This window comes from Melospiza melodia, chromosome 2, assembly GCF_035770615.1.
Source record: "Melospiza melodia melodia isolate bMelMel2 chromosome 2, bMelMel2.pri, whole genome shotgun sequence".
NCBI lineage: Eukaryota > Metazoa > Chordata > Aves > Passeriformes > Passerellidae > Melospiza > Melospiza melodia.
In genome coordinates, this window is record NC_086195.1 from 80,239,870 (window position 1) to 80,266,153 (window position 26,284).

The 26,284-nt window shown below is 35.9% G+C and overlaps 1 protein-coding gene across 1 annotated transcript in view; it reads right to left on the bottom strand.

Annotated features, from left to right (window-relative positions):
• Positions 1-26,284, bottom strand: part of XPO4 (exportin 4) — an 80,253-nt gene that overhangs the window by 14,695 nt on the left and 39,274 nt on the right. Inside the window, exons 7-18 of the mRNA XM_063149020.1 lie at positions 18,582-18,694; positions 16,013-16,170; positions 15,579-15,753; positions 11,950-12,126; positions 9,961-10,103; positions 9,700-9,845; positions 8,203-8,380; positions 6,713-6,872; positions 4,972-5,141; positions 3,846-4,020; positions 2,481-2,774; positions 1,389-1,569 (exon numbers count right to left, since the gene is read on the bottom strand). Of these exons, the coding sequence (XP_063005090.1) occupies positions 1,389-1,569; positions 2,481-2,774; positions 3,846-4,020; positions 4,972-5,141; positions 6,713-6,872; positions 8,203-8,380; positions 9,700-9,845; positions 9,961-10,103; positions 11,950-12,126; positions 15,579-15,753; positions 16,013-16,170; positions 18,582-18,694 (2,070 nt within the window). The remainder of the gene's footprint in view (positions 1-1,388; positions 1,570-2,480; positions 2,775-3,845; positions 4,021-4,971; positions 5,142-6,712; positions 6,873-8,202; positions 8,381-9,699; positions 9,846-9,960; positions 10,104-11,949; positions 12,127-15,578; positions 15,754-16,012; positions 16,171-18,581; positions 18,695-26,284) is intronic.

The following is a 26,284-nucleotide window of genomic DNA, read 5'->3' on the forward strand; positions in this document are numbered from 1 at the left end:
AAAAGGAAGATTAAACATATTGAAGGAACAGTCCCATTTCTTTATAATACAAACATTTTTAAAAATAGGACTAGTCCCCTCTCTCCAAATAAAATTGTGAGGCACTGTATTAAAATAGAAACTTAGTGAGTGGAGGCTGTCACATCACTCTATATTTATATTCATTGGGACTAAGCATTTCATAATCACTTGTACCAGATGGCATGCTAAACCAGAACACTTCAGATACTGAGGGCTCCCTTCCATTACAGAATATTGCATTGGTTTCTAGTGTAGCTGCTTCATGCCTGCACACATAAACACAGAGTGAGTAAAATATTACTGCATTTTTATACCTTTTATATATATTATATATTTACATATGCTTTAATATATTTTATGAACAGAAGGACAAAAAAGTGGGAGAGCTAACAGAGAAAGTTCCACAGTTAGGATGTTGTCAACTTTTCTCCAGTTACAGGTTAAGGCCTACATTTCCCATCAACTGGCAATGACCTTACTTTTATAATTCCTGCATTGAGTCAGCAGCAGTATGTAGAAAATTCTCAACAGATTTGATCTCTGGACATTGCATTTATTCATATTACTTTGTTTCATGGTAAGTGTTTTCCACACAACTAACATCCAGATTTCCAAGCAAATACTTTACAAAGCACTGGGTTGTCCATTCAATGGACAAAGTCTAAATCTGCTTCTGTATTCATGTTGTGCATGCATGATGAAAAAAAATTATGTACTGCATTTCAGAGTACAAGATTCTCTCTTTCAATATATACCTCAGAAAAGCAACAAATATCAAAACATGCTTGGTATCAAACTGAATCTGCCTGGCTTGTTATTTGTGCAAAGTGTATAGAACATGGTGAGATATGAACCATGCAAATGCAATTTTCAAGAACTGCAATTTTAAATGAAAGTAACGGGTTGGAATACAAGAAGGAACCCTTAAGTACACCCACAAACCATAAGGTATGTTCTGTGAAAGAGGAATACAGAAGACCCTCAATGATGGAATTTCAATGACTCAACATTTCACAAAAGTTGAATCCTGTACTAAGACCACCCATCTGCTCTCTTGAGCTACTTTACTACTTCTCTATGCGCTTTTTGTTATAAAACTGCTGGTACAACATATTCAGACTTGCAACATTCAGATTTCAAGCTGTTTCATACATCCATAATTTATTTTATGACAGCAATAATAATTTTAGGTGTTAGAATATAGTGACAAGTCCTTCTTTGCTACTTAAAATAGCAATTTCCATATCCTGACCTAGTCAAGCCTAAACTTCCAGCTTTTACTTTACATGGACCGAACACAAGCCCCAGAATGCTTCTTACAGTTTACAAAACAACATGTAGTTCATCAATTATCAATTCCTTAATACCTGTATCACTGAAATCTATGAATTCCTTTGATAGAAGATTGGTGAGAAGCTCCATAATAAGAAGGAGATCCTGATACTGGTCTTCTTCTGCTGTAACATCTATCCGTTGTCGACCTAGATTATTCTTGGAATATACCTGGAGCAGAGTTAGGCAGGCCTCATACAAGTTCATGGCTTTGGCCTATAAAACAATGTTACATAATAAGAAAACATCCGCATGCTAAAAGCTAAACATCTTGTTTTAAGATGGCATTACTTGGTAGACAATACTTCAAGATTTTCATTTCAGTGTATGATCACTTTTGTACCAATTGTACACAAAATCATCAAGGAAACAGCCACCCTAGACAATAAGAACACTTACAGCCATATATTGATGTGATACTGATTGAAAAAGCAAAAGATTAATTTTCTGAATTCCTCAGTTTTAACAAAAATCCAGACAAGACTGGTTTGGGACAGACTGACATATCTCACTAATCTCACAAACTAGATTACCAACAAAATCCCCAGGGACACACTTTAAAATATAGAAATTTAGAGCCACAAACAGTGTACTGTTTGTGTATACCCAGTTTGGAATGGGCAGGAACTCTTCCAAATTTGAAAACAAAATTAGCCAACAGTGCAAAGTGCAAGATGCAAGTGCAATGCACAAACTCACAATTTTAACTGTTAACTTCTTGGGATCTATTAATGCCATGCCTAGGACTAAAGCAGTGTCTCTGTGGTAAGTATTTGCCACATAGAATACTGCTGCAATTCTCCTGGACTAGACTTCAGAGGAGTTTGATATTGTTATAAAAAAGTACACAACATAGTCTGTCTTCTTCTGCCACCCATGCATAGAGTTAGACCAGTGATGAACTGTGGTTAAATTTATGGGTAAAAAACCCAGTCTAAATGTCCTGCTTTTAATCTTTGCAAGTGTATGTTTTAAAACAAGGGAATCCTTTAACAGATATGTCTATATAGTCTTTCTCTCTATAAAAATCACTACATTTTATTTTGTTTAAGGACTAGCACTGTATACACATTTACAAGCATGCACACACACTCTGCCCCCCTCCTTCCCCTCCTGGCTGAATTTACCTCTCCAAGATAGCAAATTTGTTTATGTGCAACTTCAACAAAGACTTCTATTATGAGATTAACAGTCTCTGGTGTGTTTTTGTATATTTCCATTAATCCAATGCAATTATTAAGGAAGTCCATTAGGAAATTGAAGAGAATTGCTACGTTATCAATCTGGGTAGCCTCAGCAATGCCACAGAGTGCTTCTAATGTAGCAGTGATTTCCTGCTTCACTTCCTCCTCCTGGCAGATCTGCTGAAAGTTTTCCTGGTTTATCACATTCAAGAATCGCTGCTGAAGTGGCTGAAGAACCTTGAAATTTTCCAGAAAAGTCACATTAGGATGAGTATACTATTATATGAGATATGAGGTTTAAATCACTTAGCAAACTGCTCCTTGTACTGCCATGCCAAAAGCAATCACTTCCAGGTTCCAATGGCTCAGTTATGTCATTATCTGTCACATTAATGCAAGCAGAAGTGGTAGTGAGTAGTGCCTCTCACTGTCCATCATGACCTGCAGGCAGGTGTCAAAATGAGCACCTCCATGAATATTTTAGCTAATTTTGTAGTGTTTAAACAAAGGACAATTACTTTCTCTGGCTCAAAGCATTTTATTCCCTTCAAATTCAGCATTAGTGGAAAAAATTGTTACAGCTTATTAATGAAACCATTAAGATTAATGCTCACTGTTATATTTGCCACATTAAGATTCTCAATAGCAAAAGCACTTTTGTCATTTTCAATTTAGAAACTTCCACAAAAATAGTTGATTTTTTTTTCCAATTACTTCCACTGCATTGCAGTTTTACCTTACATCTCTAATTCTGGGATCTGCCAATAAAATCATGTTTTTATCAGAAGGTCAATGCTTCACAAAGTCAAATGGTGCTTCCTGATACCATTTCAGCTACTTTCTAGCATCAGCCTTTCTGGTATTAAATATCTGAGCTTTAATGGTGCCAGGGTACAAAGAACTGGTCAAGACTCTTCATTATGTTCCACATCAGCTTTTTACTTACTGTCATTATCATTAAGTGAGAACAGAATAAATCATAACACCATAAAATTAAAATGAAAGGAAGAAATGTCCCAGTGCAAGGGAAATTTTTAATCTTCCCTATTAGTCTTTTTCAAACACATTGCTCTACTGTCTGTCTCACAAATACTTCAATTAATTATTAGTGGTTTATTTTGGGTTGGGATATTTTAGATACAATTTAGAGACAAGAGATACAAGTATTGACCATCAAACAGAGAATAATTTAAAAAATCTTCAGTATTAAATATCAAAATATGTTATACAAATTGATTTTGTGTCACTATAAAATTCCCTAAACTAACTGGCTTATATGGAGGCAACAGAAGCATCAAAATAGCTTACCTCTGTCCAGTATTGTTGCTTTGTTTCTGTATCCATATGAGCAAAACCTCCTAGAACTAAAGCTTTCATTAGTGTTCTCTGCACAGAACTAGACAAATAGTGAAGAGGAGGGCTTCGCCTTGCAAACTGTTTAGCTAAATTCCACCAGTTTTCACATTGAATAACTAAGTTTGCCCTAAAAGAGGGGAAAAAAAATCATTAAAGACTTCACAAAATTGTATTAACAGCACATCAGGTTTCTAGCAGTTGCCAGAATTTTTTGTTGCTATATTTTTTTTTAATTCCTTTATTGTGAGGGTTAATTGCCCTTTGATTTTCATCTTACTAATGCCTCAGCTCTCAGATTTCTAAAGTATATACTCTGAAAATAAATCAATCCATACAGGAGAAAAGCAGGGAAGTTCTTTAGTTTTACACACATACACACACAAGAGTTAATGGACATATTGCATGGATTAAAAGCTTAGTCTCATTACTTCATAATAAAATAAGCAATTTATTTCAAAACTAGCTCCTGTGGGGTTTAATTTTTTTAAAAAGAAAAATTCTCAAGCATTTTAAATCCTTATACTTTGAACAGTCTTTCAGTAGACCGTGAATGTATGATTGCATGTATAATTGCATGTCAATTGACATAAATAAAGCATTCAACAACTTCCTGTTTCACAGTTTGCAATATCAAAGAAAACTTATTGAAAATTGACTGAATCCACAAAATCTTGTATTTAAAAAAAAATAATTTAGATTTACAAACATATTTCATACTGGCTTAGCCAGTATCTGAACTCCTAATCAAAAAAAAATTAACAGCAACATAAAAATCCTTGCAATAAGAGTGGAGACCAGGAGAGTTTTCCTTTCTCACTGTTTAAGAGTGAGACACAAAAGTAGGGAAGGAGAGTGCACTTCTAAACAGTAATAAAAATTAGGTGATGCTTTGTCAAATACAGGTCTCACTCCTCAGCTTGTCAGACAAGTTTGTGGTGATTTTTTGTAGTTATAGTATGTTACTAAAGTAATTTACAGAGGCATGAATATGAAGTGCCCTATATCTGGATTACTGTGGCCAAAAAACTTTAAAGGAAGCAAAAGAAACTTTTTGACTTCCAGAGGTATAGCAACTTACCGCTCTCTCCTTTCCACTAATGTTACTAGCAGTTGTACAGTATCATTTGCAAGGTCCTGCTCTGAACTCCACACTGCCAGGTTACTGATCACTTTTTCTAAAAGGTAACCCACAATCCACTGGGAACCCTCTGTATCAGCACCAAATGCTGTACTAAATGGCAGACTTATCTATAAGAAAAGCATTAAAATGAGTGAGTTTTAGAGAAGCCAGAACCCAAAAGTGTATGGCAATCATTGTAAGCAAATTCTTTTCAGGCTGTCACTTCTTTTCTACTTAAATGACACAAATGTTACATAGACAAAGGCAAAGAATACCTGTAAGAGAAAAATCTTTGCCAAATTTATCTTGTGATTTTAAGCACAACAGCTAAAACAAAGAAAAGTTTCAACGTCCTTACAAAAAAGGCTTGAGTACGTCTAGCTTTTAAGGCCAGTGAAAGTTCAAAAGCTTTAATAATTATAAGATCCCAAAATCACCTCCCAAAAGTGTTTCCATGAATTTAAGACATAATTCCTCAAAACTCAGAGGTAAAAATTATTACTAATTCTTGATCTATATAGAAACTTGTAAAAATTAATTTTCACCTCAATTTATCTGCATCTGCTTTCGGCAGATGGTTCCTTCGATCTATACATCTTTTAGGAAACATGTCACACTCTGGTCCTGGCACATTAAAATATGCTTCCTTGAAATTGCCTGTTCTCCTACCTTCAAAGAAAGGTTCTCAAGAGTGAATTCCAAAGACTTTGTAGTAATTGTGCAGGAGCTTCCTGTTAGCACACCACTAACACTTCTACCTTTAAGAACTCATATACATGGCTGAGCATAAGCTTTAAATAGAAGTTTCAATCACTTTCACATGTCAACACAAACTACATGTGCACATTTCCTAGACACTCTGTTTTGTTTCTTCACATTGTTTTTTACATGGATCTTGCCCAACCGGTCCCTTTATGAATTCTTAGCTGTGCTATATGTATGAGCTGAATAGTATGACTCCAAATATTTACAAGTCTGTGTGATACCTATTACTGTTAAGGAGAGGCCCCCTGAAGCGTTAGTAGTCTTAGTTGCTTCAATAGTGGAAATAAAGGGGAGGAGGAGAAGACTTCTCAAAAATTAGAGCCAACAGGACCTCCTCAGGATGGGGGGCCTCTGTGAGCTAGCTGGATTACAGTTAGTTCAATAAGCAAAATCAGGATCAAGTTCTAATCATGATTAGTGCTGTCCAAGCACAGTAAGAAGTTGCCCTTTACAAAAATACACACTGTTGAAATCATGATATATACAATGAGGAGAGAAAGTAACATGACATTAGCTAATGTATACTACCTTGTCATGGTGTTAAATATCTAACTCAGAATCACGATCAAGAGCAATCACTGTATTAGAGATGAAATGTAAAATCTGATGGACAGTCATGATTTATAACATCACTGCAGTGAGTTTTACTCACTGTGCAGCCCAGGAGTACTATATTATTCTGATATGACAATGGCTATCAAAAAAAAATCACATTTACAGCAAAATGTGCAAGAGTCCCACAAAAAGCTAAATTTCTAATTAGCAAATGAAAGAAAACATCAAATTTCAAACAATTTCCAAAATAAATCACAACCCATATAACATTAAAAATAATTTTAAATTGCACTTTTAAATAGCTACACTGACATCTATATTCACAGGATGATATTATTGCTAATACTCACAAATAAATTCATAGAAGTTATATCCTTACCTGATCATACAACTTTTCATCTACTAGGAGGTAAGTTTTTGCCCAGCGCTTGAGGAACCATACAATATCTTTGCCCATCTGGGGGCTCAGGAGGTGTGTGAGATTTGCCCTTATTGCTCTAGATTCTACTTCTGACACTCTTAAAATAGCAGATAACAACCTGCAGATTTAAAATACAATGCACAGAGTGGTTTTTGGAGAAGCAATGCAACTACCAAAACCACTTTCATTTTTCACAAAATATGACAGAAGGATCGGGATAATACAAAGCACTTCAACTCTCATCAAGTAAAAAGCACACGAATTTATTGGTTTTGAAATGCACAGTGAGAGAGAGACTAGAGCAAATATCCTCCAAAAAGTTCCTTGCACTATGAAGTTTAATAAAGGGTTCTAATTGTGCAGTGTTTGCAGGGTGACGCATACTAAAAAACAAATACAGAAATGACCAGTTATTTTTCTCTTGTTCATTACTGCTGGGAAACAATCTGAAGTAGTAAATCATGAGGTGATTGCATTAATACAATCAGTCCATAAAACTACATTAAACTCTAGCTCTTGTAGTACGTCAATTCAATGTTGTAAGAATGTGATTGTGCATAAGAAATTTAGGAGCTGACAGCGGACTATTTCTTGAAGACATTTCAGAGTTATTCATAAAGGGCTTCAAATCTCTCCTTATTTTGATCTGGTTTTATTCCCACCACTGAAACACTGCATCAAGAAATCCTGTTTGGTGGTGACTTCTTGAAGTGGCCAATAGCAAAAGTGAGCAGTGTTCAACCTTCTAAACACTAGGCACATACATCATTGCTAATGAAGGTCCACTTTTTCTACCTTCTTCCCAGAAGAAAACATTTAATGAAGGCAACAACTAATCTTAGGTGAAGACTCCTCCATGTCAATTTAAGAGTGGAATGCAATCTTCTGAAGTGTGAGGATCCAAATTGAGGAGTCCTTTGTGAGCATCAGCCTTCGTGCAAAAGGAGAAGGGAAATCTCTCCTGCTTCTTTTATAGGCTGACAGTGATGTCTGTACATAACTGACAACAATTCCTCATGCTCTGAGGATCAATTTTGCTGCTACTGCCAAGCTTGGGCAGTAACTCATATTCAAAGTAGAGAAGCTCACTGATGTTCTGGAAAGCATTTGCTTAAGCTGTATATGTGCTGAAAAATTTTAGAATATATATTATGTAAAGATTTTGATCTGCCAACTTTTTTTACTTCAGTAATTTTAGGGATTTTCTGTAAAAAAATAGATCAAAGATGGGTTTTCAGTACAAATACAAAAAACATTTCTGTAAATTCCCAAGACTTTGGCTTATGATGCTTGTAAGGACTATTAGGTCAATCTTTCCTTTTTCAATGTTCAGTGTTTACATATTGCTTACTTTTCACATTCACAGAAGTCAACTAAACATTCTAGGGTTTTTTTTTTTTCTCTGAAAAAGCATTTAACACAATTAATAGTACAAGATGCATCCTTACCTAATTACAGAATCAGTTCTGTTGTACCCTGGGATGGAAGAGGCCTTTTCTCCTGGAGATCCCAGAATCTGAAGTGTTGTGTTGATGTCAACCTCAGCTGAATGTTTAATGGAATATTCCATCACTTCTGGAGGTATTAGCGGAGTCTCTCCCTGAGTATCATTAGCCAAGAGGTAGCCTTACATTAAAAAAGAAAGAGTGATCACAACTTTCTACCCTAGGTTAACTTATAGCTTTCTGATTAAAGAATCCATAGGCTTAACTTCAGACATCACACCACAATCAAATGTTTGTACAGACCCTGACTAATACTGCTTAAATGCATGCAAGTTAATTAGAAGCCTTAAAGCCATTCAGTAGGAAAAAACCTCAAGTGACAAGAAACCAAGACTGGAAAAAGAAACCACCAATTTAAAAACCAATAAAAAAAGTTTTGCTTCATGTAAAAGCACTACAGTCAATTCATCTACTTGGGGGAGGGACAAACCAACATTTTGTTGTCTTTTATTTTCTTCCTCTGCTATGTGGCAAAAAAAGTCTTGTTTTACAACTTCTGTGCTGAGTCCATATCATTTGGGACTTCAGTTTTGCTAACATCTCAAATCTGTGAGAGTCTTTCAGACTTCAAGTACCTGTGCTGTAACACAGTTTTCCTTGCCTAGCAACTTCAGATCAGTTGAAGCATGGGTTTTCATACAATACTCTGGCATCTAGATAATATTAATTCCAGCTTTAATTGCAGTTTTCAATATCTGATCTCAAAACCATCTGTGAGCTACAAACTCAATTATTATAAACAAATATTATAAATAAATATTATAAAATTATTATAAACAAAAATATTATAAACACATTCATGTCAACATCTGAGAGCAACTGAAACACCAGATCATAAAAAAACGTCTCACAAATATTTCATACATTATACATTTCTCCAAGCAGAGTACAGATTTAGTTGTTACTACATTTTCGAACTTAAGTAAAATTTCATCATCTAAAAATCAAACCCAAAAAGGCTCTAAATTCAAGAGGCTCTAAATTCCCTGAAACTTAACAAAATAGCGGGTCATGGATCATCAACACGGAGAAAGTCTAGAACTTACATGATTCTCTGTCACCATTACCCTGACTTTATGTTGGCTCCCTTATAAAGTCATGTGCTCCCAGCCACTGATATCATGAGGAGACTAATTTCTTGAATAAGTTGACAGATAACACAACTCAAACATCTATAACAAAATTAGTTGCAAAAATTTCCAACAGACATTGATGGAACCTTTACATGAGGTAATCATTAGAGATAATATTCCTGTTACTCAAGGCAGATGATAGTAAAACAAGGACTTTGCAAGTCCTGTATACAAGATGAAATCATTGTAAGGGATAAAATGTATAGTCAATGGAGAGTAGTTGATACACAGGGATTTTTTTTTCCCTGGGGTGTTCTAGCTGCAATAAAACTACCAGAATAAGTACTATTTAAAGCTGTTCACTAACCTGTGACTAAAATAAGCCAATGAATATCCTCATACAGGTCATCAAGCACTTTATTGTCAATTGAACCTGATGCTGGTGAGGCAAGTAACTGCTGCTGATGTCTTTGCAACTGTCCATGGAGCCTTGTCACTCGGTCTTCTAACAAACTGTGGACAAAAAACAAAGTAGCTTTACTGTTTTTAAACTGTTTTGGCAAAGCTAGGCTTTTCCTATGTGACTGCTTTATTGATTTGCATTTGTGACTAATTCTTTTGTACTTACCTTGTGAGAAGAGGTATGCAGTGCTCTGCAGCAATCCTCCCCAGCATGCCTACGCTGGCCAACTGGTCACAGAACTGGTCTCTGTCATCTTCCTGCAGCTCACTTATTTCTTCTTCTTCCCGAGAGGCCACACCATTGGCAGTCTTTGGTTATTTCAACAAAATTAGAAGCAACCAGTTAAAGTCATACTTGTTAAATTCATTATCGCCATAATTTTTTGCATTATTTTGGCTCTTTCTTGCAAGACAATTTGCACTTATGAACAACAGACTTATACTAAATTAGACGTAGTGGAGTTAAAAAGAGTCACATGGGTTCATATTGTTTTTAAATTAGCGTTTCACAAACTCATTACCAAAATTCCACATTCAGTTAATTTGCTAACATTTAAATAGTTCTCAGTTGTCTGAGATCTTACATAAATCACATAATAGGCAGTATTTTTCATGATTAAATGAATGTTAGCCCTTTCATTAAAGTTTTTCCCTAATCTACTGTTTGAGAGGAAATAGTAGTTTAAAAAGTACCACTAAATTTTTTAAAAAGTACATTAAAAGTAAATGCTATAAACTCAGAAAACAGCAGACTAATAATCTTGATGATCTCAGTTTTATTTCTTGCTGATGCAGGAGCTGCACTGTTCAATTTCTCAAAGCTTATCTTGGTTGCATTATAAAACTATTTAAATTATAAACAGATCTTATTCCTTGAAGAGATGAACCATGATATGCAGAAACCAATTATAAATATTAAAAGTGTTCCTTTCTTATCTATTAATCATAAAATTTATGCAAGTAACTAAGTAAAATACAGGAGGCGGAGAAAGCCATCAGTCGGCTTTGTTTCTATAGAGGCCCTGGAAAACTGAATCCACTCCTTATGCAAAGTGCTTTTAATTCATCTTTTCTTTATGTAACCCAGCAAATCATTCTCTTTTGGCAACTTCAAAGCTGCAGCTGCTTATTGAAGGGTGAGCCTCTGCTCTCAAAGCAGACACTGAAAGTTCCTGTTGCTGCTTTGATATAGAACAAGAAGCATTCTAAAATGCCAGCTGTGGCTTTTAAAGGTTACCCATGGGATAAATGACTTATCTCACAGAATGACATGAATCAACCTGTGTACACAAGTTATGTCAAGACCGCCTGATATGAATTCAAAGCTCTCTTGTGAAATATTTCTCTCAGTTTTGGCACTGTTATTACCATCTGTTACATATTGAGATAGCAGAATTATGTTTTACATAGTGCTTTTCAGAATGAGGTACCTCTGAGATCTTTGCACAGCTTCAAATTAAAGAGAGATTTTATACAGTTATTGAATTGAATCTGTGCAATAACTAATTCATCCAACATTCACATCCAACTATTGGTATAGGAATCTATTTTAGTAAGATCCAGATTACTGGCAAATGGACAAATCATCTTTCTTTTTCAATGGTTCAAGAGATACTTGTTATACTTGTAAATTTTCTCTAGACAGTCAACTGTTCAAAAACTCAACTGGGAATTTATTTTATCCAAAAAGAACACATATTCCAAGTTTCTTCCATTTTGAGTGCAGTCAGTCTACATTTTTTTTCAGATATTTATGCATGTCAGTTATATTTTGAAGATAGTGCATGGGAGGCAACAATCATAAAAAAGGGCCCAAATTTCACTGAGAATTTTAACTAAAATTCTAATTCAGAAGTAAGGTCAAAAATTTAGTCACTGTATCCTTGGAAAGAACAAGATACACATTGATTTGAGTTACAGGTTTACTTTTCTTCCTTTTTTTTTTAAGTGATTTCCAACTTTACATTACTTTAGCTTCCCTCCAGAATGAGAGAAATGAACTGGGAAATCACAACTGAGTAACAAGTTCAGCATTTTTTTTCATTTCTGAAATCATAAATGGCAATTCTATACTAGCTGCCTTGAGCTAAGGAATACACAGACACGGGCCAGTTACTGTATGTTATCATCCAAAACTACTAACGTGAAGGCTTACCAAATTCCTTGTGCCATCAGGAGCAGCTAGATGGCACTGAATGTAGGAATTAAAGACTTGAACAGCATGTTGGGTAAAGAAACCTTTATGGAAATGTTTGTCATCTTGGACCAAAGTAAGCCAAGATTCCAGTAACTTATCATATGCCTCCATATATACCATGTCATCTTTGTCAAGCTGCAAGAGATGAAGAATAAACAAATAAAAAATCTTATTACTAAATAGCTAAACCTATAGAAACATACCTATATTTATCATTATTTTACAGATGTTCTTCTACTGTTAAAACAAACAAAAAAAATTAGTATCTAAGGATAGCTAAGAAAATATCAAAATGAACTGAAGCAAAGCATCAAAAAGGTCACTGCAGCTTTAATGACTGCTAGGCTTTAAAAACCTGTCAATGTGTTTAGCTATTTCTCTTCATCTGATGTTGCATATAGATTTATAGGTATTCCACTATCTCTGAAACAGAGAGGAAAAACAATGATTCGAGGGGAAATCACTGCAAGATTATAAGTGTTCAAGAAACCTTATTACAGGTAGCCAGTTTTGATGATGAAACCCAACTTCTCATTCTATGAACAAACCAAAACCCAATGAATTAGAACAGAATAAGCCTGCAGCTTTAATTACTCAGTGCATTTCAACAGATACTTCTTCTTTTTAATTATTCATGTGCTTCTACATAGCACATAAGTTGCCAAAGGAAATAACTTCTCTCAAAAACAAAGTCCAGAGCTGCAGGCAAATGAAAGAATCCAAAAAGCATTAGCCAAAGTGGCCATTTCTTTTAAAAAGTATTTTTAATTTAACTTTCAACTTTTTGTTTTGATGCAAAATTGAATGTTTGTAAATACATCCAACTTCAAAAAACTTCAGTGTGACTGTACAGATAAACATCTTACTAAGATGTTATCTTCTCAAGTTTTAACCAACAGGATGGCTCATGGACGTTACCCTGAGATAGCGATGGTTAGTACAATGGATATTAAGGTCTTAATTATGCTCCAGACACAAGAATTCCTGACTTCCAGTGAAGACACAAACATGGCTGAATGAACAGGCAAGGAAAAGAAAACACAGGCTGGATGACTGATTAAGAGGAAAAACTGATATCACATTGGAAGCATTCCAAGATAGCTTCACAGCATCCTTTTGTAACTGCAAAGTTGTCATATTTGCAGAAGATAAAATATGGGACATACTGACGCAATTGTGAAAACAAAACCTGAAGGTGACAAGGAGAGAGGCAAAATTCAACGCTCATTTAAGTCATAAATTTAGGAAAGACACGCCAACATACCTTTTGAAAACTTAGCTAAAGACACAAAAATTTAATGATAATCATTTAGTCCTGAAGTATTGTGACATGTATGTAATATATTTACATCTATAACTTACATATATGACTTTTAATATTTTTTAATAATTGAGAGTATTAACAATTAAACAGACATGTTTTTATGAAGAACAAAATACCATTAAATATAGCCAATTCATTTATTTGAAAAGGTAATAAAGAAGTTATTGCCATGAAGAAAAATTATTTCTACACTTAGAGATATTCTCATAAGAAATCTAGGACTAATAAGTGCATCCATAAAATAAATGCCCAAACAGTAGAAAGATTTTATCCACATTGAACCAATCTGGTCCTGAAGAAACCTTACTAAGACATCCCAATTCTTATTTCAGATTAGCTACTGCAGGGCTACTAAAGATGTTATACAGGCAAAGTGCCATGCTGTAGACTGGGAGCTGAATCATTCTGATGGATTAAAACTCAGATCTTCAAGAGAAGCAAGACAAACCCAGTAAATGTAAAGCAAAGATGCTTAATTCCTCTTAATTTCCTATCTGTGAAATAAAAAGAAATTTGGTCCTTCTTCCTTCCTAGTTTGCTGACCCTTTAAGTAGAAACACTTTAAAGTTTGTTCAGCAACAACAAGCTGCAAAGAGCTGGAAGTACAGCAGAGGGGACCAAATTCAGAATGATCTCTGCTACCACATGATATTTGAAAAAGTATCATGAAACAAGAACAGTACATTAATATTGGTTTTGAGAAAAACAAGCCTTTGATGACATTTTTATTGGACTTTTTATCCAACATCCTGTTCATACTCTTCACTAACAGCACATGAGCTCACAGAAAGCATCACTGCATGCATTCTAAAAGAAACTTGGAGAACACATTAGCCATGGCCAGGACATTCCTAAGCCAAAAGATTGTTTTCAGGGATGCAAAGTAGTACCTCTATAGGCACAGCACATGGTATTATTGCACCAGATAGTGGTACAATCTAGTGTAAGCTGTTGCTGAGAGATTGTTTTAAATGGCATCTTGTTGAGCACTATTTTCATTAAACATGATTGCATATTCCATTTCTCAAGTAACAAGGTGCTAACTGAAGAAACAACATCCTTTAGTTCCTTTGAATTTAAAGGATAGCTGTCTATGGTTTTGAAGGATCTTATAAAGGCTTCAGGAGCATTTCTAAATGTACTGGTGAACACTGGAATAAGTATTCAATATTCTACTAGAAAATCTCAAAAGTACACAAATTTTGACCAGTGAAGTTTGCAAAAGAGCTTTATTTTAGATTTTAAATTTAAACACCGATTTTCTGATTAAGAAATGAGAAAATGAAAAGTTTAAGTGAGCACTGGGCCAAATATAATGAATTTTAACTTTGCAGCGAAGACATGATCTAATGCTCTGCAATGAATGCTAATTAATACACCTGCACTCTCTGGTAAAGAACCACATCCATCAACTTTGTAACCAAATACTTCTATAACTATTTTCAAACTCATTCTGTCACTACACCAAACTGTCAAAACAAAGAAAATCATCCTTTCTCATGATAGCGGGGAAATCTTTTTTAGTATCTTGATAGTCTCATTTTAAATCTGTAGCCACTGCACATAAATATAGTTGAAGTGCAAGATTATTTACTTTAATTCTTACGTTATTTTCCTTAAACTATGTGGCCTTGGTAGTTTTATTTTTAATGCAACTTTTAGGAGCAGAACACTTGGGTGATTCCAACTGCTCTTTAATGTTGCAACCAAAGTTTCAAAGAAAAAAATCCCTTTAATTCCTGTGCTGGATTTGTATGCACAAACACCATTTGAATTGTGTCAGCAATGAAGGTATGATCGCAACAGCTTAAGATGTTTGATGTTAACAACAGATCTTAACGGCTACACTCACTTAAATCAGAAACTCCTTACTCAGAACTCTAGGCAGCACTTAAGTTTCAGTCTGTCCATATGTTCATGTAGTCATTTTAAACTTTCAGAACTGCAGCTTGTTTGTTATCTAAAACAGCAAGTCAGCAATGCTTTCAGACTTTAATATTTTAAATTAATCCATTCACTTAAAAAATTAAGATGCACTTTAAATCAAAATGAAGTTGGAAAGATGCATACAGTGTGTATTTATGTTCATTGCATTGTGTGAAATAAAAAGAAAATCCTCTTGTATGTGATTGTAGAAATATCTAGGACAAAACCACTGAATTGACAACAGTTATTAACAAAATAGCCAAATTCTCATGTCACTTATGCTTATCACAAATAGAAGTGAAAAAGGCTACCCACTTTTTTGAGAGCAGCTACTTACCACTTCTTCCAAGGCAGCACTTCTTCCAAAAGAACAGGTGAGGTGTGCGAGGCAGTTAACAAATGAAGAGAAAAGTTCATTTGGAATGGCCGTTAAAATATTGCGAGGAAATACAGTTATCAGATTGCTGATAATACTGGAAATTCCCACTGCTTCAGAGTCTTCTATTTCAATTCTATAGATAGAAATAGCAGTTTTTTGCCATTAAGAAAATTATAAAAGGGAATTGGTTTTGTTGATACATTTTCAATAAATCTATTTCATAATAAGCACCACCTACTTTAATCTGCCCTTTCTCAATGTAAGCAATCCAACAGTAAGCACAAATTACATCCAGAAATAAGCAAGCCATACCACTTCTCCACACAGATATGCTACAGTCCAAACTAAAGATTAAAAGATGCCATCTAAATTTAGAGAGCAGGCATACATACCCATTGATAGTATTCAGTAATCCCTCAATGAAGTGTGCCAGGTAATCAACTTGAGAACCTTCATCAGGAAAGACTGGCCCGTGCAAAGACGCCAGCTGTGCCAGGCACTGTAATGAATCTTGGGCCATATCTGTATCTTCTCTGATTTTTCGATGTACCTTTCAGGAAGTGAGGTAGTTAATAATACATGAAAACAGGGTGTTCTTACAACAGTCACATGGCTCTCAATCCAAAAGAGCACACACCAAAAAAAGCTTACTGTAACTTCCACTCAGTCTGAAATACAAGAGTTTCTGCAACTCCCTAAACCATGGCAAACGTCAAGATCGTGACTCAGCTCATACAATCTCGAGCACTGAAACTAACATTTAGTTAAGGCTCACCTACATGTTGAAAATTGAACTGTCTATTGAATGTTATGTCTTAAAGAGTGAAACAGATGCCAGCCAGTCAGACATGCTGCTCCTTCTAAAAACAGCAATAATGACAGTCATCTCTATTATGCTAACTATGCCTAGGCTATAGAGTCTTGCTAAAGTTAGTCAACAAGTTCAATCAAGATTATATAGATGCTTCTTTAGCAGAAGTAAACACTGAAGACATGTACAAAAATGAATGCATCACTTCCTTGGCAACACCCTTATATTATACAAGGCCAACAGTAATCTTCCTGCATTTGTGCAAACTGTTATGTCATTATTTCTACTGTTGAGACTTTCTAGATTTGAATCTTAACTACTTCAGTAAACATATTCTCATATACTCATTTTAATCAGTCAAGTAGGGATTTAAAGAATTTTTTTAGGCTCATGCCTATTTCTTCACAGAAGACAATGAATAAATAAACAAAAGAATATGAAGTAACTTTTTCACACAAAAGTGAAATTTAAATTATTTCAGCAATATTATTTCAAAAAGTACAGTTAAAACACTAAGCACTTTTCTGTGGTGTTATAGTTGCAAGTTCACCCAACTGATAACTAGTTGGATTAACTGCACAGTTAATCCCTGAAAGATCAAACTAGCAGGAGAAATAAACCCTGCAACAGAAATATCCCTCCTAATATATGTCCCACACGAGGCTGAGATTAGAAATGAAGGCTCTCGCTCTAACAGAGCAATCCTGCCAACTTCTGCAAGGTTATTAAAATTTCTCAGATCGGATAAATGAATAAAAACTACTACAATTTACTTACATTACCTCAAACACCAAACTACTATTGCAAGCCTCAACCACTGCAAATCAGGAATCTAAAACCAGAACTGACAGCATACTGCCCTGGCTAGCATTCATTCAAAAATAATAAAATACAGCCAAGCCTTTGTTACTATTAAGCAAAATGCAAATGTATTAAAGCAAATCTGCATATTATCTTTTTTTTTTTTTTAAATGACAAATAAGTAATTGTAAACCAATCAAGGAAACATATGCAACTCTGACAACTTCATACTATTAAACATAGAAGAAGGGTTAACATGTAAGCCAAAAAGTTATTTGCATGTGGAGGTTCACAGCTGACAGTAGCAACTGTCTGGATAGTCTAGACAGCTGTTCAGATTGTGTGTAGCTGCTGAGAGTTCTGCCAGTGATTTTTTTTCACCTTTTCAAAACTGCTGGATAAACTTGCCGTAACAAAAAAATAAAATAAAAATTTAGGTTTATCGAAAATTCTATCAAGTAAGGACGTGTATCCAAACACATACTGTCAAGCAGCACTGGAGAGTTACATTTACATTGTCTTGTAACAACTTTGCCCAAGTTTTGAGCACATTTCTCTGCTTTGTAAAAGTGAAAAAAAGCCTGAGAATGCTGAATTCTCAGATCCCAAGAGACGTAACCTAAGTCAAATTGCATAGCAAATGAATTTATAAGCCAATATATATTGCTGCTGCAGTAAGTCTTAGCTGAGCGATGATTACAAACTTCTCCCAACAGTTGCAAAAACAAAACAACACAATTCTATCCCTTTTTAACAAGCGGGGCTTTTACATTACAGAAATTGAGTACTACATTCCCCTTTCCCAACACCACCTCTTCCTTATTCCTTCTAACTTCCTCTACTTTAACCTTTGTGGATTTCCTTCGTGCTGAGGAAAGAGATGCAGAATTCTGTATGCTTAAAGTAGCTAGAAAACTGCAATTACATTACTACTTTTTAGCTGTTCTGTTGAGCAAATGCTTTAACATCAGCAACCACACACTGCCCGTTTGATATTTTCTGAGAGCCGTTACACCTTATCTGAAACATTCACTACTCTACTAGTGCTCATCGCGCTTGCTTTTGTCTAATGAGCACATGTCCAGAAGAATTAAAGGTATAAAAGTTGAGATGACTATAAACTTTTTTCTAGTGGTAGCGGTCACCAATTTAAAGCAATTAATAGGCAAAATACAAATTCAGTACCCTAGGAAAAAGACAATACTTCTGTCTGCTTAGATAAGCAAGCTGAAGTGAACAGAATCAATCCTACCTGATGAAAAAGGAAGAGTCCGACAACACAGTTTTAGAACAGGAAGGAGCTGCTTTCCCTGTGGTCTGGACTATGAAAGTTGAAGAAAGAAACTTACTGTAAAGAAAAGCTCCATAACTCTGCTGTCCAGGAGGGTCTCGCGCCAGGATTCTGTTGGCTTTAGCATCACATTTTGTGAGGATTCAAACATAGCTATATAATGTCTGCCCAGTTATCTGGTGTCAAGGTCAACAATAACATTCCTACTTGGCTTTAAAAAAATCCTAGATACAACAGGATCCATTCAGAAAGAATGTAATGGAAACAAACTTTAAGCCTCTTCACATACACAGCATAATTCATGCATGAGGCCAAGGAATAAAAGGTATTAAGTATTGAAAAAAAGAATGCTCCAGGAATGTTAGATAACAGTTTGATCATAATTATGAGACATACCATAGCGATACGCTCACTTTGATAACCAGGGTGTCTAATGTGACACTGCGAGAAGGGAAAAAAGCAACCGCAATTAACAGGTGTTCAAATTTATGCAAAATAGGAAATCATTTTCTAAAAAATTTTCCTGGCAGCTTTTAAAAAGGTCTTACCATAGCTAAAGATAGCTCATTGAAATCTATATCCTATTTTTCTAAATAGCCAGATATGTGTCACACAATGCAGATATGTTAGCCCTGCATGAATCTACATTTTCTAATCACACTGAGAAGAACAAAAGCACAAGTCAGCACAAGGCATTGTCGTATTCAACACGTTTGTAAGAGACGCTCATGAAAAATGTGCGCGCTGTAAAGACACCATTTTGCTGCACTCATTTCAGCTCTCACCATGTATTTTGGCATAACTTAATGTACAAAATTCTGCCAATATTCTAGTACAGAAAAAACAGAGACATGAGAAAAAACATTTAAACAAGCAGGTTCAATTATTTGTCAGTCTGATCACACAACAGTTTAATTAAAAATTTTTGGAAGTACTTCTCTTTTTGACACCATCCATTTCAAGTAGTAAAACTGCTTTAACTTAGCAACTACTAATGTTTTATTTGTCTTTCTTAAACCCTACATTATCCTCTTTGATCCCTTTCTAACCCAACCGTCAGAGTAAGTAATAGCATGATCAGCTGTACATAATTTACTTACTGGTGATGAACAGCATTACCTTTTGTAGTGTAAGTAATCCAGTACTACAAAATGTGTATAAGAAACTATTTCTAGGCCTAGAATGAAATAAAATTTACAAAGGTATCATTAAAAACAGAATACCCTTTAAGCTTTGATGTGTTTTGTTTAAGGGAAAGAATATTTATAGCAAGTAAGTAGTTTAATATGAAAAAATTGTGTCACAAAGCAGGATGCACAATTTCAGTTTATTTATACTTGTCTTCTGAGTTCCGCCACAAAAGAAAATTCCTAACAACACTGTGCAAAACTACATTCCAAATAAAGAGACTTTTCCCACAGTACAGTACCAACCGGACCTTCACCAGGGGTATATGTCCAGGACTGCTGTCAGCACTTTATACTGCATAAGAACAATCAGGGGTTTTCACATTAGTGCAAAATAAAAACAGATTCACGATTTTCAAGATTATCAATGTGTGTTGAACTAACCAGATCTGCATTACTTCAGATGGGGAAAAACTAAGTGCCACACTTCTATCTGAAAAACTGATGTAGTTTAATTGATCAAATATGCTTTGGTTCTACCCATTAAAAAGAAAAAAATATATGTGCATGAAATTATCACATGCAAGCATCCTCTATCAGGAGTAATATTCTAAATTAAAACTAATTTTATGTGGCAAATAAGGCTGTGCCTTTTTTCCTTTCCATTTAGAATGTCTTAGTCAAAATGGTATTTTGAAATTGCTTACTGACAAGAATGTCCTTTGCTGTGACTCTTCAATAAGCTATTGGCTTGGATGTTTTATCAGAAGACAATTATAAACACATTATCAGTCTGTGAAAAATTTACTCTTTGCTAGGTTGAGTCTACAGAGGGGACCAGCTACAAAATGCTTTTCACATGGAATGAAAGAAGCACTGTTTGCTGTCACAATTTTAACAACACTCACTATTTAGAGACCTTATCCTGTTATTTTCAGTCTTGTTTCTCATGCTGACAGACTGATGACACATCTGACAATAGGAGATTTGGGGGTAAAATATCTGTTCACTGGACATCACAAATTATGACTCCACCTATCATGGAGATCTTGCAGCCATTTTCCAGCATGCATTACATGTATGCAAGCATTAGCAGAAACTGGCTGTGGAGATGCTTACCGCCACAAAACATAACAGCTTAAGTTGTGCTACAGTTTGGTCTTTGCAACAGCAGTCTAGTTATGCTGAACCTGAAAAATGGCACTGAATTACCTCCTACATGGGTGTACAAATGCACTCTTCACTATCCAAAATTAATTTACTTGTCAAGACTTACAAAGAAACAAAAAGTACAGAATGAGCAATACACTTTTTTTTTTCTAAGCACTCAAGCTTATGATTTAGACTTACAGATAAATGATAAGCATAGATTAGTCTACTATGACATTCTGGAGAGTTTGGGGATTTTTTTGCTTCCAGAATGAAAAACAATTATAAACCACCTCTGGTAATAATACAAACATTTGTAACATTCCCAGGTCTACTGAGGAATGATAAACTTTTAATAAAATTCACTTTGAATTAAATGGAAATTCAGGCTAACAAACAGCTACCAGAAGCATGTCAATGTTTCAACCATTTTGCAAGGCTTAGGACACTGATTCCTTCAGAGACTTGAATCTTCTGCATGAATCAGATTATTCAGTGATGTGAACTGAACTCCATTAAAAATCATAAAAACATAATTAGACACCTTAATGGATGATAAGGTCGATATGCTGGCTATTACTGCCTAGAGAGGAAGACAAAAAAACCATAATGTTAAAAGAGATTTTCTTTTATCTTTGACTCAATTCATGCATGTAGACATTACCTCTATGCTTCCTTTTGTTTCATGAGATGGAGAAATAACAGTAGCTTTTTCAAAGTAATAATTTTTTAATTTAAAAGCTAATTTAGAAAAAAAACAGTATGAGGTTTAATGTGCTTCTTGGAGGAACATGAAAACCATGAAAAAAAACCCCAACAAATGTGTAGTTTTCCTCTCACTCACTGGCCTCTGTCTCATGAAGGGACTGATAGGTGAAGATGAATATTAAAACATTTCATATCCTAAGGCAGTCATGAGGGATTTTAGTATTTTACTTCAGTGCTTCAACAAATTCCAGTATCTGATAATGAATCCCACAATCTTTTTCCCAAGAGAGGCAAGGCTTGTTCTTCCACAAAATAGTATGTTGGAACTCAAAAAACAAAGCTGAGATTTCTTCTACTAGAGCCCCATTTGTAAGTTTGTGCACAGAAGTGAAACATCTCAGAAATGGAGGGAAAACTCCTGGAGTGGTAAGGTCTGAACATCTTTCTTAAAAGTCATTTTAATCACTTTACTTTTGTTGTTTGAAATATTTCTGGACTTTGTGCCAGTCATAGACTTGCATTTTAAAAATAAAAAACTGCATTGGAGAGGTACCTGCCCTCCAGTGTTATGTTAAATACTGATTTTATCTGAATTTATCTGAATTTTTAAGACCTTCTCTGGGTCTCTAGCTAGTGAGCCGAGCACATGGGATGAGTCTAAGGAGCAACTGCCTAAAACTGCTGCAGAGGCTTGCTGCCCCCTATGGAGAAATCCTTCACAGACCTTCCCATACCTTACACTCTCCACAAATACATCCAGCAACCAGCACAAGGAGCATATGCTTAAATATTAAACACAACTATTCTAAACAGTCACGAGAATGAAACAATACTTTGTGTTGGAGACACTGGACTCAGATTGCAGGAACAGGAGTAGGAAATGCAGGAACACCCAGGCTAATTTTAAACCTGGCTGATCCCAGAGCCATGCCAGTTCCAAGGCTCATGACCACCCATGTGGATTCTGCAGTTCTTGGTTCATTCTGCTGCAGCTTATGATATGCAAGCTGATCACTTCCAGCCTACCTGGCACATAAAGCACCCATGCACATGTGGCTGCCACACAGATGTGGCTCAGGAGTCACACCTTTCCACCACACACCAGCTGCCATCCAGGGTGCCATAACCATCAATGCAAAACTGGAAACTTAAAAACCACTGGGGCAAGAAAACAAATACCAGCTCCCCTTCCCAAAAAGGGTAATTTCTGGTCTCTTCTCCTCTTCTGATACTAATGCTGTTAAGATGTTCTATATTGTGAACTGATTACAGAATTCATTCAGGAAAAAGGAAATGATGAACGACAGTTAAAAAGTTCAACATCTATATATATGTTTAGTGCAATTATGACAGAATTCAGGGGATCTTCCAATCTTCTTGGGTTTGCACAATGTTGTCTTAAAAAGTTGCTAGAAAGGACTGACAAGAAAATACAGTGTCCTAGAAATCATTTCTAACCATCAGGGATTTCAAAGCCAGGTCAGTTTGCACCTAGAAGCGGTAGGTGATAAAAGTAAAATGCAGCACTCTTAAATATAGCTGATTCAGTTACATTGAATTTTGCTCTATATCCCAATACATAGACAGGATAGTGCCCTATGCTTCATTTTTCAGGTAAGAACAGACTGCTGCAGTAAATTCAGGATAATTCCAGGCTGCTAACAAACACAAGGCCTATGGAAAGCAGCCATGGTGCTGAAGAAATCAATGTTGTCACTCCTTGGTACAGGTAGAATCATTGCTGCAGCTGTGCAACAAATCAAACGTGGGGCCAAAATCTGCTAACAAAACCCCACCACATTTCTAGCCAGGTGGTTCCCTGCTCAGCATCATGTTCATGGGAGGTGATAAAGCAGGATGCTTTTTCAGCAGCAATGCCAACTTGAACCATTCCTCAAAGTCAACCTTGAGTTTTCTGTGTCGTTTTCATGCGCTTCCATAATGCACAACAGATGCTACCAATCTGGGTTGGACTGAGCTCAAATCTTGGAAGTCTGCAGAACTATATGGTTCACAGAACCTCCCAGACAGGTGTCTCATTCTGGCTTGAAGTTTAAAAGACATTTTCAGAGCAGAGATATTAACTGTGTGGCCAATGAACAGAAAAATGTTCAGATCAGACAAAAGCTTCAGTCAGTTCATACAACTGCCATGGCACCAACAATTCCAATGGAACGGCAATGATGTGTATTGGTAGAGTGCAAACCACTAGGTCTACATAACCTGCTTTTTAAATCCCCTATACTACAATCACTTGAACATTTGCCAGCTTGCCTCCAAGCAAGTACAGGCACTAAATCCAAAACAAGAACTAAAGCTCAAGTATCTCTTTATTCATGTACTGTAATCCATACATTGAAGAATAAGGGATAAGTACTTTTATGACAGCTCCTAATGACAGATAATAGATACCTTTCTGTAGATGGGAGACAGCTGCACACAATTCTTATGTTCTGTTCAAGAACTTTTACATTTGAGGACATTCAGCCAAAGTCCATTAGAATATGGCTGCCAGGAACAGAAAAATCCCAAAGTCAACAAGAGAAAGATCTTTGGAAATAAAATGATAGAAATTATAATTACATCCTGACTTCACAGGATGTGTATGCCCATGCCAAGGTGTATAAAAGCCCAACAACACTCAGCCTCTTAAATGGAGACTTTGGGTACTCACAATGTACTAAAAGTCACATTCCTGAAGGCACTTTTGTAAAGGAGAGGGTGGTACTTTTTAGTACTGATCATTTGTCCTTCCTTAATTAGTTGAAACATTCATTTAAGAAAAGTTAAAACTAGTTCCATACAAGTAAATAATATTTAACAATACCGTAGCAGTACTGAAAAAAGAAACTGTGCAGAAGCCAACATGCCACAAGATACTATCTCTGAAGCCTCCACAAACACCGGGTAAACTAATATCTCAAGGTGGCAGATAAAAATAACAATAGATGATTGCTGGAAAATGAAATAGGAGAAACTGGCCATGACTGAAGGGAGGCCTCCTAGGTCACTGTGCCTTGTCCTTCCTACTGCAGGCACTACATCCCAAGATAATTTAAAAATACTGAGTTCCAACTTGAAATTAGGTAGAGTTTCTTCCTTTGTTGCTCTAATGAGGGGGTATTCCACAATGCATCTTTCATGGTAGCAACAGACAATGCAGACTCACCACAACTTTTCTTAGAATCGGTGGCAACACTGTCCAAAACTGCATTTAACAATGCAACATTTATAAAGTTGTCCTATAACAGGACAGAATTCTTGAGAAGTGGTATGTTTTGATTCAATTCTAACAACCTGGGGATTTGAATAACGTGCCATTTTGCAAGAGCCACCTTACAGTTGATGCACATTTATGCTATTTCCCTTTTTTGGAGATACAAGAATCTTGCTAAATATTACATAAACATACTGCAGATTTCTGTGATGCTGCAGGAAATGCAGAGAATCAATACTATCTTGCCAGGGGAAATACCAACTAAAGGAAAAAAGATATACCTGAGAATACAATGGATCATTTTACTCCATGCTTCAGGTATTAAATTTATGCCCATTGCTTCAGCATATGTACTGTCAAGATTTGGAAAGAGGACACCAAAAGAACGCTAACCAATCAATCAACACAGCAATTCTTACATTCTTATGTAACATGCTATCTATTTAGAAACTACAGCCAAGCTAAGTGTCACTGCCCATGAGCTAACAATCAACAGTTAAAGAGGTCATCTCAAGGAAAATAGATTTATGCCACAATACAATCAACATGGCACTGTAAATCCCAAGAGTTACTGAATCTTTGGCAGCTAATACCAATTTTTCTAAGAGATGACTGAGGATGTTCCAACTTCTGTGAACACAGGTTGATTATATATATAAATAAAGAAGACCCAAGCTGGTGCTGTAATTCTTTCATCAAAATGAAGCACCCAATAGTAGAAAAGAAGATAGTATCAGTGGATCAGAAATTACAAAAATATTTGAAATTGATCCATTAAGAGCATTTAGGTCCATTCGATATCCAGAAATGGCCAGAGCTTGTTTAAGAGCTGTAGTATCTAAACTAGGCCAAATAGCAGAACATATTATTAATCTTAGCAGTAGTATTGCTTGCTTTGGTATTTCTAGTAACATTTATTTACTAGCACTTAAATCACTTGACATTATACAGATGTATAAAGGAAAACTGGAATTCCAAGGCTCCACATGTTGCATGTGTCCATCTCTACCTGGCTCCACCAGTGCAAACCTCAGCCAAGGACAAAGGAGCTCATGAAGAACTACAGCCTTCACTTTTGAACGATACCAAGATCCCAGACACACCAAGGGGTTAGAAGTGATTAAGAGCAGCACTGCAGAGAAGGAGCCAGGGCTGATGGTTGATGAAAAACTCAACATGGGCCGACAATGCGCTCAGACAACTGCATCCTGCGCTGCATCAAAAGGTTGAGGGAGGAGATTTCTCCCTCTATTCTTTTCCTGTGAGACCCCACCTGGAGTACTGACTACAGTTCTGGTGTCCCCAGCATAGGAAGGACTCCATGGAATTGATGGAGTAAGTCCAGAGGAGGCCACGCAGTTGACAGGAGACTGGAGCACCTGCCCTCTGAAGACAGGCTGAGAAAGTTGGGGCTGTTGAGCCTGCAGAAGAGAAGGTTGTGTGGAGATCTTGGAGCAACCTTCCAGTGACTGAGGGGAGCCTACAGGGAAGGTGGAGAGGGATTCCTTCTCAGGAACTGCAGTGATAGGACAAGGAGTAATGGGCACAGACTGAGAGAAA